General features: G+C 32.1%; 1 protein-coding gene across 2 annotated transcripts in view; it reads left to right on the forward strand.

The window, feature by feature from the left end:
• The window catches only part of LOC109839621 (DNA-directed RNA polymerase I subunit 2), a 34,287-nt gene continuing 22,259 nt past the window's right edge, over nt 3,092-15,119 (forward strand). For both annotated transcript variants that reach the window (XM_020408119.1, XM_020408120.1), the window contains exons 1-8: nt 3,092-3,376; nt 6,792-6,862; nt 6,962-7,081; nt 7,708-7,784; nt 11,727-11,790; nt 12,034-12,104; nt 14,225-14,302; nt 14,387-14,432. In XM_020408119.1, coding sequence (XP_020263708.1) covers nt 3,217-3,376; nt 6,792-6,862; nt 6,962-7,081; nt 7,708-7,784; nt 11,727-11,790; nt 12,034-12,104; nt 14,225-14,302; nt 14,387-14,432 — 687 coding nt within the window. In that variant the 5' untranslated portion in view covers nt 3,092-3,216. The remainder of the gene's footprint in view (nt 3,377-6,791; nt 6,863-6,961; nt 7,082-7,707; nt 7,785-11,726; nt 11,791-12,033; nt 12,105-14,224; nt 14,303-14,386; nt 14,433-15,119) is intronic.

Consider the following 15,119-nt stretch of genomic DNA (forward strand, 5'->3'; position numbering starts at 1 on the left):
ATTTGAATAACTACCAATATTCTTAATTGGTTCTTTTTTGCTCGTACCAATCTTTGCATTCCTACTTCATCTTGTAATCACATTCAAACATGATATTGAGAATAAGCATTCCATTCTCACATTTATTATATTCCATTATTTTTCTCATTCCAGTCTCACCTGATTTGATTCCTGCTTACCAAACGAGATGTTGGGATGTGGAAGTTTGAGGGGGGTGTGGTATTTGGTTTGTGAGATGCCGCAAAGTTCAAGAGGTGAGCGGGAAAGAAAAGGTTTTGTGAATCTTGTGGGAAACCCCAAAAGTTAAGGGGTTTTGTGAAATTTATGCTCAATTTAAACCCTCCAAAATCTGACCCGACCTGGCCCGAGTTTCGACCCAAATGCCAACCGGCAAAACCCCCTTCAGCAACAACGCAAGGGGATGTTTTGGTTCAATAGTGAACAAGAAAAAGATTAGAAAAATGATATTTTTATTGATTCCTTCCTAATCTATAAAAAATTAAGGATAAATTTTTGATGTCATGGAATGTTATGAATTTCTATTTTTTTACCTTTCTATGTTTGTTTTATAACATGAAAATATAAAATCCAACTTTATAGAAGCCATTCAATTCCTATTCTTTAGTTTGGTTTAGATGAGAATTTTTTGGGATAAATGGTGAAAACATTGTAGGTAATCTTACCACTCACTAGTGGACAAAATATCAAGTAAGAAGTTAGGGTAATCTTACCCGTTTACCAATAATTAAAAAAAAACTATAGAAGCGACTAGTTCCAAGGCCTTGGAGGTTATAAATGTGGATTGAGGGCTCATGGTGCCAATGTATCCCTCATTCTTACCATTTTTTAAAATTCTCGTAGTTTGCAAGTTTCATCTCCTCCATCAATATGATATTAAAAGAATGCCCTAAAATTTTTGAAGTTTGGTGCGATTGCAATCTCCAAACACCCATGAAAGTGTGCAAAAATAGTAAAAATAAGGGGATGTATTATTAGGGGTGTGAAAAATACACAAATAAAGAATGTAATTTTTTTGAATGCGCTCATGAAGGAGGAGAAATAAGCAACCAAGAAAACCAATTTATTAAAGAAAATAGGCTCGGAGATAAGTATTTTTTGAAATCAAAGAGGCTGAAGAAAGAATTGAAACTTGTCAAAAGCACCTACTAGCTTGGAAAATTTCAGTAATTTTAGTAGTGATATTTTGTATTATTTTAATTATTGTAAGCCGCATGCATGTACTTGTACTTGCAAAAACTATTGATATTGTAATAAAAAATTTTATTGGAATCGAGTAAACTATCATTAAAAATCTAGTTGATATTGTACGGCTCAGGAATAAGTCATTTTGTCGAATTTGAATGCCCCACCTATAACTTACAGGTTTATTGTAAATTACATTCTAATGATGGATTGCCTCACCTAGACATTGTCAATTTAATATAGGTTACAATCTCATCACAGATTGCCTCATTAAAACATAATAAATGTTATAAGTTAGATTGCATTCTCAGTAAAAGATAATCATCATTGTCAAATATCAACTATTGAGCATCACAAGCTCCGACATGTAATAAACTGAAACCAAGAAAACCAAATGAGAGCAACCCAAGCTCTAGCAATTTATCAATCGAAACTAATAAAACAAAGAGTGAGCATCACAAGCTCCATCAATCGAAACCAACAAAAACAAATAGAAATTGTCTTCCAATACGCGTTTGAAGTGAGCTCCTTTGCAATATATATATTTTTGATCTTTTCTTCCCTCGTACAAATAGAAATTGTCTTGCGCTTAGCACCCATTCTCAGAAGACAAGTTATTATCGTGACCACAGAAGAAACAGTTATATTAACACACATCCTCTTTAATTGTCCTTCATCTACGTTATCCATCTACATACATTGTAAAATTAGTATACATTTAGGACTTAAAAATGAAATTACTAAATATCCACAAATCTATTTTCGTAAAGAAACAACTAATTCATATATTGAAATCTTAGAACAAAATTACTAATTCATATATTAAATAACTAATTCACAATATATTTCGTAAAGAATTTTAGCAGGCATAAACTAGTAAGTTAAGCAATATATTATGGCTATCCACTTGAATATAGAAAGTCAACATACATAGGGAAAAACATTTTAGTATTCTTATTTTTTACTAAACAGAACGATATACCATGACTACAACAACAAATGTAGTCTACATTATTCATCAATTTCACGATGTTAGGGTGTACTAACAAAAACCCTAGCAAAAAAACAGATAAACCTCCTAATTTATAACCATCCATGATCAACTATGACAGACAACCGAAGCAACGAAGCTCTAAATTATTAAACATCCACTACAAAATCAACCACGACAAATAACCATCCGTAATCATATATTAATTAAAAAAAGAATTATTGATTTATACCTTTAACTGCCAAAGCTCTACTTCAGGGTTGAGACCGAAGTAACAAACCAAAGCAACCAATCGACACTGCTTGGGATCAAACCTCGAAATTGAGAAAGAAGCTCATGACCGAAGCAACCAACCTACAACAACCAACCAAAGTAACAAAGCCAACTCAACTTGGCATCAAAGATCAAAATCAAAGATCGTAATCGAAGAAAGAAGCTCAAGATCGAAGCTTTTGAGATTGAGGCTCGAATAGGATTGAAGATCGATTCGAGAAGAAATCGAAGCAACCAACCGACAATAGTTCGAAATCAAAGCTCGTCTTCGAAAAAGAAATCAAAGAACGATTCGAGAAGAGGTGCGAGCAGGATCGAGAAGAGGCGGGAGGACATTAGCGGGAGAAGGCCGAAACCCAATCTAGGGTTTAGAGTCTGAAAAAAAAGGGAATGAGAATAATAGGTTGTCAGCTTTTCAACCCAAATCCACCCAAACCCATCTGATTTGGGTTTCTATAAAAACCCACTTCTTTTCCAACTTTACAGATATCCAAATCTATAAAAATATTATAAACCAAACTTAGGAATAAGATACCATTAGAATCCTTTATTTACAGTATTAGCCTTGTCAAATCAAATTCTTATTCCTATTCTATAAAAACAAATTGAAACAAACAACCCCCCTAAAACCCTCTAGGGTTTTTCCAACTACCTCATATTCAGATACAAAGCTCCTCTTTTTATTTTCCCCTTTCTTCTCTCCCTCTCTCTCCTCAAAACGAAACCAAAGCTTCGATCTTTACTCAGCCATGGCGCCGACCAAATCAAAGAAGCCGGACTACTCCTCGCTCCGACACCTCTTCAAGCCCCACATCGAGTCCTTCGACTACTTCATCGACAAAGGGATGGAGCTCGCTCTCACCTCCATTAGGCCTGTTGAGATCGCCGATGGCAATACCAAATTAAGAAATATCCTTCCCTAATCTTTACGTATTTCCCCTAAAGTAGTTGTTTTGTGCGATTATCATTGTTATTGTTAGAGTAAATGATAGAATAGTCCTTTGAGCTTTGCATAATTGTCGTATCCTATGATATTGGCTTTTGTATCTACCAATATTAAGCTCAGAAATATCATTTTTTAATTTATATATATATTTATTTTGCGAAATTAAGTTTCTTTTTTGCGGGACCATTGTCATTGTTAGGGTAAAATACAAAGATCTCCCTAATGTTCTGAAAATTGCACTTCAAACCTCCTCATTTTCCATTTCTAATCAAGTAATCATCCATTTTTGGATGTAGTAGTCAATTTTGAATATAGCAGTTATATATATGTTCACATGGGAGAGTTGCGGTATCCTATGATATTAGCCTCTACATCCAAGTTAATTTTATTAAAATGAATAGAGAGCGGGGGATAAAGTGTCACTTTTGAAATCATTGGTGTATTTTTAGTAACTAGTTTTTACACACGTGCAATGCACGTGATTTAATACCATGATTAAGTATTTTTGACAGTTTGTGCTCATTTTTTTCTTTAAACTCTTACATCCTGATTATTTTTTTATATTTGTTTAAATGGGATACACCCAATTTAAATTTTCATGTTGATATTTGAATTGACAAAAAACAAATATAATTTAAAAATAATTTAAATTTTCATATTATTTTTGACCGATATGAAACTAAGCTTTATTTGAGAAAGTATAGCATTGCAAAGTGAAAAATATTAAAATAGTGTTATACAAGGAAGGTGAATATTTAAAACCAATATGGCAAAATGATTGATTTAAAGTATGTTAAAACGATGCAAAAGAGAATATGAAGTTTATTCCTAATCATTGATAGACTTCATAAAAAAATATAAATTAAAGATTAATGCTAACTCTAGTATACTTTTATATGATAAAAACATCCACATAAGAATATAAAAGTACTGAAAAAAATTCATGAAACTCCCTTCTAAAGATTCCTAATTTCACTCAAAATAATTAAACTATTCTATAAAATATTCATAAAATATTGTTTTTATTTCTTCTATTTTATTTTTTATTGAGTTAAGATCAATCCTTCTTCAGGTTTATCATTTATCATTTCTCGGACAATTCTAGAGTATTGTCTTCATCATCTACATCAATTGTGACATCAGGCTAATTTTGTATTTTTTATGCTATTATCTTTCCTAGGCTCGTTAATTTTTTATCATCTCATTTAACTTTACAAAGAAGTCAAATGTACTTATGATGTTCAACACAAACTGCTCAAAATATAGACTTTGATTTTTTTTCTATTTCAATGAGAATAAATATTAATTTCATATATATAAAATTCTTTGTGTTCCTAATTTATTACTTAAATAAATTAGAAGCTATCTCTTTATTTTCCTCTAAAATGAATTCTTCTGATGTGCATCCAATAAGAATTTCTGTTATTTTAATAATATTATCTTTGCTCTATCTCTGTCATTTTTCATAAAGATCTAAACTAAATATCTGCATTATCCATTACCAATTTATCTTAGATTATAATATTAATATTTAATTTGAAGAACACAGTATGGAATTTATGAATACTTACTAATTTTTCTTATGTCTTCCATGGAGATTTTTTCTTTGATTAGGATAAAGTTATTAAATTATTTTTTAATGTAACTCATTCAGTGCTTCATTAATAGATATGTCTTATGTTAATGCCAATTCAAGTGATTCATTGACGTTTTCTGAATTTTAGATTTATTTCCATCACTTTCCCATTTGCAATGGAAATAACTCAATTCTTTTAAAGTTATCTCTAAATATTCTAATAGTTTCTCCATATGTAATTCCTTGTATTCTTTTACCCTATAAATATTATTAACGTCAAAGATTAAAGTTTCTAAATTAAAATCAATTAATGCTAAGGTATAATATTATAGTGTTTTATCATTTCTATGGATTTAAACATCTATCAATTAATGTTACGAATGTATTTTGGCTACCCCAACTTATTACTAAAATTATATGAAATTACTTTAATTTATATAGTGCCGATAATTTTTAATCTATAATATTTTTAAAAATTTTATCCATTAACCGGATGTTTTTAATCAATTCTTATTGTTTTTGTTTACCAGTATCAACTTAGACTATTCTTAGATGCTGAAAATGGATAGTAAATCCCTAAATTAGAAATTTTAATATATATATATATGAAAAATACCAAACAATTACACTTTTCTTTGCCAAGTTTTAAAATTTTAGCCCATTTTGGTGGTTTTAAACTTTGAGGATGTGATTTATAATTTTTAAAAATTTGAAAGAGTTTTTAAAAAAATTTACTTTTAAGTTTGGTAGTTGTAAATTCTATGTTTCATGTGTTTGTGGTAATTTTTTAAATGTTAGTATATTTCTTGTAACTCTAAAATTTTGAGGGTGTCTTTTATAATTATTAAAACTATAGATTAATTTTGAAAAAATATTAAATTTTAGCGGTCTACCAATCGACGAATTTGATGCGTGCTAGTTAAAATTTTTGAAATTTTTTTACGATTTTTAAATTTTAAAAGAGTTTTTTAAAAATTTTGAGGTTAATTTTGGCAAATTTTAATTTTTTAGGTGTCTAAGGGTAATATCTTGAATTCATCTTATTTTATTTATAAATTTTAGAATTTTAGGGTGGATTTTTATAATTTGAACTTTTGAAGGTGTTTTTATAATTTTTGAGATATTGAGGGTGTTAATTAAAAAATTTAAATTTAAATGTTAAAAATTTTAGGTGTATCATGGTAATCTCTTGAATTCATCTGTGTTGTTTGTAAGTTTTAAAATTTTAGAATTTTAATGTGCTTGTCTGTAATTTAAACTTTTGAGGGTGTTTCTATAATTTTTAAGACATTGAGGTGTTAACTGTAAATTTTAAATTCTTTGCAAACAGATGTTAATTTTTTAATTTCATGTTTTTTATTTTAAGTTTTGAGACATTTGGATGAGTTTTATAATTTTGAACTTTTTAGGGTCTTTTCTGCAATTTTAAAACTTTTTATGGTTTTTTTGCAATAATTCATATATTATAATATGTTATCTACTTGTAATTTCTTTATCTTAACAAACTAATATCATTTTTATGTTTTATATATTTTATTAATATTAGTTTTTTTAAATTGTTAAGCTAAACATGGTTCACATAGGATTAGGATAAGATATGATTATGATTAGGATAGATTAAGATATAAATAAAATATTCAAAATAGTGAAGGGTAATATTGACCATTGAAAATTAGAATTTGATTATAGATAAGGTAGTTCAAACTATAAAGGGGTATATTTGTCTAAAAAAGATTTTCCGAACTCGTGCTTTTAAAGGGAGTGATTTACCCTTAATGTTATTTTCCTTGACGTAAGAATACTATATTTTGGTGAGCCGCGGTTGTTGCCTCCAAGGGATGCTTCGGCCAATAGAAACATTTATCCGCAAGAGGTGTTTGAATTTGTCATTATATTTTTAATAATTTTAGATGGTTGTATCATTTTTTTCGATTTTTAACATTTACTTTTTTATTGCTTGAAATGGAAGCAGTGCAGAGAAGCAAGAACAACGTACAAAGGAGATTTCTCAGTCGAAGTATTTTTCCAGTACAATGATGGGCCCTCAATTAGGCATAGGCTCAGCTTTGGTCAATTGCCCATAATGTTGATGGTATGATTTAATTTTTCTTGGGTTGAAATCTTTTTTGCACCATGAGATTTTTGTAACCATGCAGATCTAAAATTAGGGAAGGTATTAAATGCAATGGGGGGAATCCAACAATTGGTGTCTTAGTATAGCCTGGTCTTGATTATATGCAACCGATGCTGATGTGTTGATATTTTCTTACCTTGATTTTTTGGGGAAGTATCTCTACACTTTTCTTGTGAAAATAGGTAAATGTACTCTTTAAGGTCCCTGCCACTAAACCAAAACTTCGAAGTTGTCGTGAGTGTTGAGCGTTATATTTTGTACTCTTAACATGTACCATTGCATTGTACTTGCATTGCGAACAACTTTTCGATGTTGTTGGGAAATATAGTATAGATAGGCCTTGAAAGGTCAATGTGCAGCTTTGTGCTTAAGAAGCACAGTTTTTTGAGAGTAATCTTGATGCCAACCCTATCAGTTGATGTAGCAAAATTCAGCCTGTGATTACTTGTAGGCTTTTCTAGGAAGCCTTGACTTGTTTGTTCACTAGGATACTAGCTGAATGCATTTTCTTCATGCCTCCAACAAGCATCTTATTTTATTTAATCTTATCATGTTATAACGATTCTGTTTGTTGTGTTTTGCAGTCGAAACGCTGTCATTTAAGAGGTGCTGACCCCTCAAAACTTATTTATCATAAGGAAGAGGCCACTGAAATGGGTGGGTAAGTATATTCTTTGAATATTGTCATCGGTTTATGCTTTGTATATACTTTAGAATACATTTATATTTGGAAGTTTGGTGCTATGAGTCCAAGGCGCCTCTCTTCAGAAGGGGTTGGAATCTGAAGGGGTTGCAAAGAGCTAATTGTTCTATGTTACTTTTATGCTATTCACTGTAGTATTTTCCTTTTGCTATCCCTGTAGCTACTTCTACTATAGCCAAGGAGATCTGATGTAGGATCAAATAAGAATTTTCAATTGGTGCCATGCGTAAAATTTTGGTGCTCGACCCTCAGCTTTAAACAGCAACACATTATCTTATAGTTACATCTTTGATACATCTGAATGATTATAGGTTTTCCTATCGTTTACTAAGCATACCTGATGTAATAAACCAGAAAACAAAACTGAAACATGTACATGCAATGCATTGTAGAAACCATTCATGTTACCTCAATAACATGTAAAAGTATCATATAGGTTTTTTGAGCCGGAAAAAATATATTACAAAAAAGAAGTAGGTGGCAAGTTAGGAATTTAGTGTTTTATTTGACATTACAAAGTTCCCTCATAGGTTGAATAGATTTCTGCAGATCAGGGCTTGAGTCTGCATCTTGGTGCTTTTCAAGGCTTGCATTCATCCTTGAGGTGCATAGTGCTTGCGGCAAATTTTTGTGATGAGGTTGAAGAACCTTTTTCCTATTGGTTCAAGGGAAACTACTCTGTATAATTTATGAGTTTTACCACCATTAATTTCTTGTAGTTGCTCATGCGGAGATCTTGTGTACGGGGTGGGGAAGTGAGAAAGGTGGGTGGAGGAAAAAAATATATGTTTAAAGACCTATCTATGAAATTGCCATTTACAACACTGCAGAGAGGGATCCATAAAATAAAAAACACTGCAGAGAGGTATTTATGAAATTGCCCCCTTGCCTTTTACCTGGAGCATGAGAACCATTAATAGTATTTGGGTCTTTTATTCAAAAAATTAAGGAGAAGGGATAGGTTTAAAGACAAAACTTAAAAGAAAAGAAACGAAAAGAAACAAAAAACAAAATTATGGAATCAGTTACGCGTATGTGTTGCCAGTGGTCACTGGTCAGAACGTTGTTTGCCAACTCAGACACAACTGTCATCCTCTAATAATATTTGCGTCTTTTTTTAAGAATTAAGGAAAAAAAGGATAGGTTAGAAGGCAACACCTGCATCAAAAAAAAAAGAGAAAAAAGAAATCTCCAAATATGTCCTTAGTAGTCAGAATGTTGTCTTCCATCTACACCCGTCATCAAATCAGCTACTCAACCTTCTCCTTACATCAGCAATTTCAATGAATGAACAAGAGACCACATCCCATAGGTTTACACATGTCGACATGAAAGTTATCATGTACAATCTTTGGTGTTTGATGTTTTAGCTAATCCCACTAACACTAAGACATCGTCACTGACTCCACCTTGGGGTAAACTGGTAAATATATATAGCATTAGGGCTGTTGATTCAAGTGGGGTCTACGTGATTTCTAATTAATAATGCTGTTGAATTAGGTCGTTATCTATGATGTGGGTAATTTACACTTTTATCTGTGCCATGTCATCTAAATCTAGCCACGTCAATTAAACAAAGCTATGCCATCGTTCGAATAACCCTGAAATTAAGTCATGTCAGGGCACATGCAAATTTCCCGTCAATTTATTTTGCCGATGGCACAAAACATGTCTAATTGCACATTGGTGTACTTTTAATACCAAAAGTTGTTGGACAAACCTCTGATACCAAACCGATTGTGAGGGGTTAGTAAGAACACCAATTTGGTAATGCAGCCTAAATAAATAAAATAAAATGTATTATATTAAAATGAGTTTTTACATAAAACCACCTTAATTTTGGTCCAAATTGATACTTATCGCCTTAATTTTGATACTTACCATATTTATATTTTTTTGGGTGTCAACAACCTATATTTACTTGCATCGTCACAATGTCACACCTAATCAACTTTTCAGCTCAAAAAGGCGTGAAATTCCAAAAAATATCCATTCCCAAGCACGTGCAAAGCATTTTTATCCCCAATTAATTACAAAAAATAAGGGGTTTTTCGATATTAGTCCCCCAAATATTTCATATTTGATATTAGCTCAAAAAATCTATCATATTTTGAAATTAGTCCCCTAAATTGGCGTCGTCCTCACCGAATAGGGTTATAGGGAGGATGAGCTCATAGATCTCTTGCTTCTCAGCTAGGGTTTTGGGGGAGGACTGAGGGAGGTTTTTTTTAATGGATTGGAGGCTGGAAGGAAGGGAGGGAAGATTGAGGGAGGTAAGATTAGGGTTTGGGGATTGAGCTAGGGTTTGGAGATTTGAGTTTGGAAATCCATGGCCATTTGAGAGAGAGAAAAGGGGGGATTTGAGGGTCTAATTTCAAAATATGAAAGATTTGGAGGACTAATATCTAAAAAATGCTTAATTTTATAATTAATTAAGAAACAAGTGCAATTCATGTGTTTAAGATGAGGGTATAATAATGGTAGTTCACATGTTTTTTGAACAAGATTCTGCGTTTTGTGTGACATTGAGAAGATGTAAGCAAATATAGGCGGTTTACAAGAAAGAAACAAAATAAAATAAAGGTTGTAAGTATCAATTTGGACTAAAATTGAGGTGGTTTTCATGTAAAAACCTTATTGAAATATAGTATATCATAATATAATAGTATGACTAATATTAATATATTGAAATCTATGTTTAATAATATTAATTATTTAATAATTTTATATTTAGCTAATATGTATTACGTAATTACTTTATTTTATTTAATTACATACTGATATGATTGACACATATATTAGTTACTTCATTTATGAATGCACCAAATTTACCCCACTTGTCCCAAATTGTCCCAATGTGAAGAGTGGGGCTAAATTTGAGCTTAGGGGCAAATTTTCTTCTATATGAGCGTGACAGTTTTATCCCATGTAGAATAATTATCCCATTTGTGTTTTAAAAAACCAATAACGCCAAAAGTTAAAGTCCCACTTCCATTGTCCCAATGAATAACATAAAAAAGTAATATTTCAAAAAGTACCCCATTGTCTAAAAATTTCAAAACTATCCTTTCCTGACCAAACCCTCTTTGAAGTATTACAACCCCAAAAGCTGAAGGAGTCCTATCGGTCAAGTAGCAGGAAGTGTGAACTGCTTCAAACTAAAACTTTTGAAGGTTAAATGGAAGGTATGAGACAGGAAGATATCAGTCGGTCTTTGTCATTGTTGACTGTTGTTTTCCTTGTCAACTGGTTGCTCCTTGATTTTGCTGAAATTGGTGCTCTAGTGTAGTGTTGTAAATTCCCAAAAAAGGGAAGACAAAAGTTTAATATTTGGAAGATGTCCTGCAAGTGGTTTTTACTCGGAAGGAAAAGGAAGAGAGGCTAACAATTTTAAGGATAGCAGGAGTTAAGAGTCTGATATAAATAAGTCTCAACTGAAATCTAACTGGTGTAAATTCTTTTGATTATTGGGGTCCGAGCCTTAGTGATACCTTTCTGGATCCACAAGGAAACCAATCCTTTTTAGGATGCCTGATCAATAAGCTTTTGGATCTGTTTGAGAAATCTAATCCAAAATATTGGGACAAATGTATACAGTTCCTGGGTACCCAGGCACTTCCTTTTTCGTACTCTTGATGTAGCTAAGAGTGATGATATGTAGCTAAGAGTGATGATGCTATCTTAGATGTATTTATAGCTCAGCTGTAAATTTGTGTTTGTTACCTGTGCCAAAGGGTCATTATGGTATATTGATCAATTATCATTATCAGTATAAATTGTTTGCGATCATGTTATAACTGTTCCCTATTTGACATGCTGTTTACCCTTTAGGTTCTATCTATTAGACAAACTTTGTCATTCTCACCTTTATTTGATTTTTTAACTGCCTTGTTCTTCCAGGTACTTCATTTGTAATGGGTTGGAAAGACTCTGTCGACTTCTGATTCTGCAAAAACGTAATTATGTAAGAATACTTCCTCAGTGAACCCGGTTTTTCAGCTGAAGTTTGCTACAGTAACCAGCAATTGTTATATTATTTTCTTATTCCTTTTTTGCAGTTCAGCTTTAGTTATATTACTTTTAAAATTTTACTTTAGTTTCTTTTTTTTTAAAAACTTGCCTATCTCTTTGTATAATGTTATTTCCCTTTTTTTGGGTTTACTATAATAATTTTCCTTTCTCACCTTAAATCATATTTCCTATCCAGCCAATGAGTCTGGTGCGCAAGGTATTTCGTGCACGGGGAGATGGATACAGTGATAAGGCAGTCGTGATGAGGTGCTGTATTTATTTTTTGGTTCAAAATCTTAGTTAAGGTCATTATCTATTTTATACCTTCTGAGTTTGTTTATAGCTATTCTTTCTTGGTAGTTTTTGAATGCTCTTGCAATTGTTTGCTATGTTTTTTTTAAATTGGATTGGTTATTAACCAGGTTGTTTAAATAGGAACCATAAAGCAACCATCCATTCCTTCTTATATTGTTGCTATACCGTTGAAAACTTTAAGAGTTGTTAAAGTGAATAATGCAAGAAGCTGACTCAGGGGTGAAGCCAAGTAGGGTCCAGTGGGTCCATGGCCCCCCCTGAAATATGAAAAATTGTAAGGGGTATTGGATACATCGTAGTATTAATTCAATCAACGCTAATGACTAATTTTTTTCTTTTGGGTTCATTGGAAAGAAAATGAAACCAAGAGGACCATGAACAATATATATTTTTTTGTTGGTTTGCTTTTGTGCTCTAGGAAAGTATCTGCCGGATGCTTGAAATAGGAAACATGACTTGCTGTGGTGTTTGATCTTTTGGGTGAGTTTTGGCCTTTTGGGTAAATTCATCTTTAGTTAAAAAGGAAAAGAGCTGTAAAATTTTTCTGGTGGTGATGTCAGCCAAGGAATTGAATGGGTGGGTTGTAATTTGTTATTACAAGAGGGGTTCCACTATAGCAATTACATTCCTTCGCTCGTATGTGAGAGTAAACGTGAGCAAAAGTTGAGGCTTTGGGAGATGATTGGAGAGAGCATTAGATTAATTTTGTAAGCATCTAATAAAGATCATTCTTGGTTTCTTGGCCAGAAACATTAGGATATATCGAAATGTGTATGAAAAGTCAAGAAACATCACATCCGAAAGATGATTGGTTGAATTTATTATTTTTTTGATCGATCTGCGATTCAGAGTTAATACGAGAAGCTCGAATAAAGACGACTGTGCATTGTGGAAGAGTAGCATGTAGCATCACTTGAGCATAAGTTGAGGAACTTTTTTTTTCCCAGTTGATTTGGACTCCTATAACTATAAGGAAGAGTAGTATATATTCCAGGCAGGAAGTATAAAATCCTGATTTGTGATGCTACCACACACTAATCTTTATTTTTTGTAATTCTTAATGATCTTGACTAAATTTAATGTAATGGACCTTTCCCAAAAAAAAAAAACCACTATCACCACACCAGCAGTCTGGGTTGTGGTTTTTTATTTATTTTGAGAGAGGTTCCCTTGCTATTCCATATGGTCAAAAACTTATGTTCTTATCATTTATAGATTTGTTTATACAGAAGCTCTTATTGGTGAATGTAACGAAAGTTATTGCTTTTGAATTCATTCATTGGGGGTTTACTTATGCACTCATTAATTAGTTAGTTTTTTTTATCTCTGAGTACCCTTCAACTTTTTGTCAGAAATACACCGATTTTTCATTCCTCTTCCTGTAAATGATACGACTCCTTAATCCTTAGCAATTTTACCCTCGTTTACAACAATAGATAATCATAATGATTGTAAATTTTATGTTTATAGTTGATGTCATCATGGAATCAATTTTACCGTCCTGATGGCAGTATCAATATGGGAAATTTAAAACAGAACCGCGGAAATGCTTTCAGTTATATCATCAAAACATAGCTATTGGCATGTAAGAAACTGCGATAGCACTAATTCTATAAAAGTGAAAACAGTGATGAGATAAGTAATAATATGATGAAACTAATAACGGCAATGTATAAATAATAGACATCAGTGCGAACCCCTTCAAGCAGAAAGATCTGAAATATTAACCAGTGAAGAGTTCTGTAAGCAAAGGGCAAAATATGAATAAAGTTGATCAGGGGTAGATAACATATTTGAACAAGGAGTGCAGTTGAAAATATTGGAGTAACGTACATCTTTCTGTTACTCATCCTGGTTTTTCTCTCTAGGATAGAGGGCCATAGAGGTCATATCTATATTTTTCTTGCAGTATCTTACTGTTCTTTATCTATTTAGAGCTTACTTCTTTGTTATACCAGGTTTGTTTGTATCTTATTATTCTAATTTCTGATCTGTATAAATTCTATCTGAAGTTTTTTTTACGTTCTGTTTGATGCTTTCGCTCTTAAAGTTTGCTATCCTTGTTGTTATAGATGTGTTCGAGAAGATCAGTCTGGTGTGACAGTTAAATTGTATTATCTTCAAAATGGAAGCGCAAGACTTGGTTTCTGGTAATAACACTGACAATAATGTATTTGAGATAAAGGGTGTGTTTTTCTGTACTCACAATATGTATTTCCTGCTAATTTGTTTAGGATTGGAGGAAGAGAGTTCTTGCTTCCTGTCGGCATTGTCTTGAAGGTTCTGTATCATTCAATCAGTTCATGATCTTTTGTTGTTATTTATATTTTTTGGTTTTTATGTGTTCTTCTGGTACTTTCTTTAACTTTAAATTGCTTCCAGATTTCCAATACCTATCCTCATTTTCGCTTTTTCTTCACTCTCTGATCTTACGACTTATAAAAGGCTAAAGTAATTTAAATTTGTATTTTGAGTAATTTAAATTTGTATTTCCTAAATATAAGGACACCTTTGACATGAAAATGACTATTTTAGTATTGGTTTGTTTTAATTTTTTGATTCACTAATGTAATTTGAGCCGACACATGCTTCATTTGTGATTTTTTTGGTAAGAGAAAAAAATTGTTTCAGACACTTCAGTCACATTCAAACTCAACATCACCATGCTGTGTGAGACCTGTATACAAATACAATATGTGCACAAGATGTACAAAAGCTAGCATAAGAGTTAACACAGACAAGATGTACAAAAGCTAGCATAAGAGTTAACACAGCATACCAGCAATAAGTGGACCATCCAAATATGCGCACAGAGTTAAATCCTCTAGAATTGTTGATCAATTGGTTTTCAAAGTTTTTTTTTCACTGTCCATCGACGATCTCAAGGTGAATTTCAATCTCAAGGTGTACTTCTTTAGGAGTAATTGAATAGCACATCTTGAAACTACTTGATTCTATTCCATGTGA

This window comes from Asparagus officinalis, chromosome 4, assembly GCF_001876935.1.
Source record: "Asparagus officinalis chromosome 4, Aspof.V1, whole genome shotgun sequence".
Lineage (NCBI taxonomy): Eukaryota > Viridiplantae > Streptophyta > Magnoliopsida > Asparagales > Asparagaceae > Asparagus > Asparagus officinalis.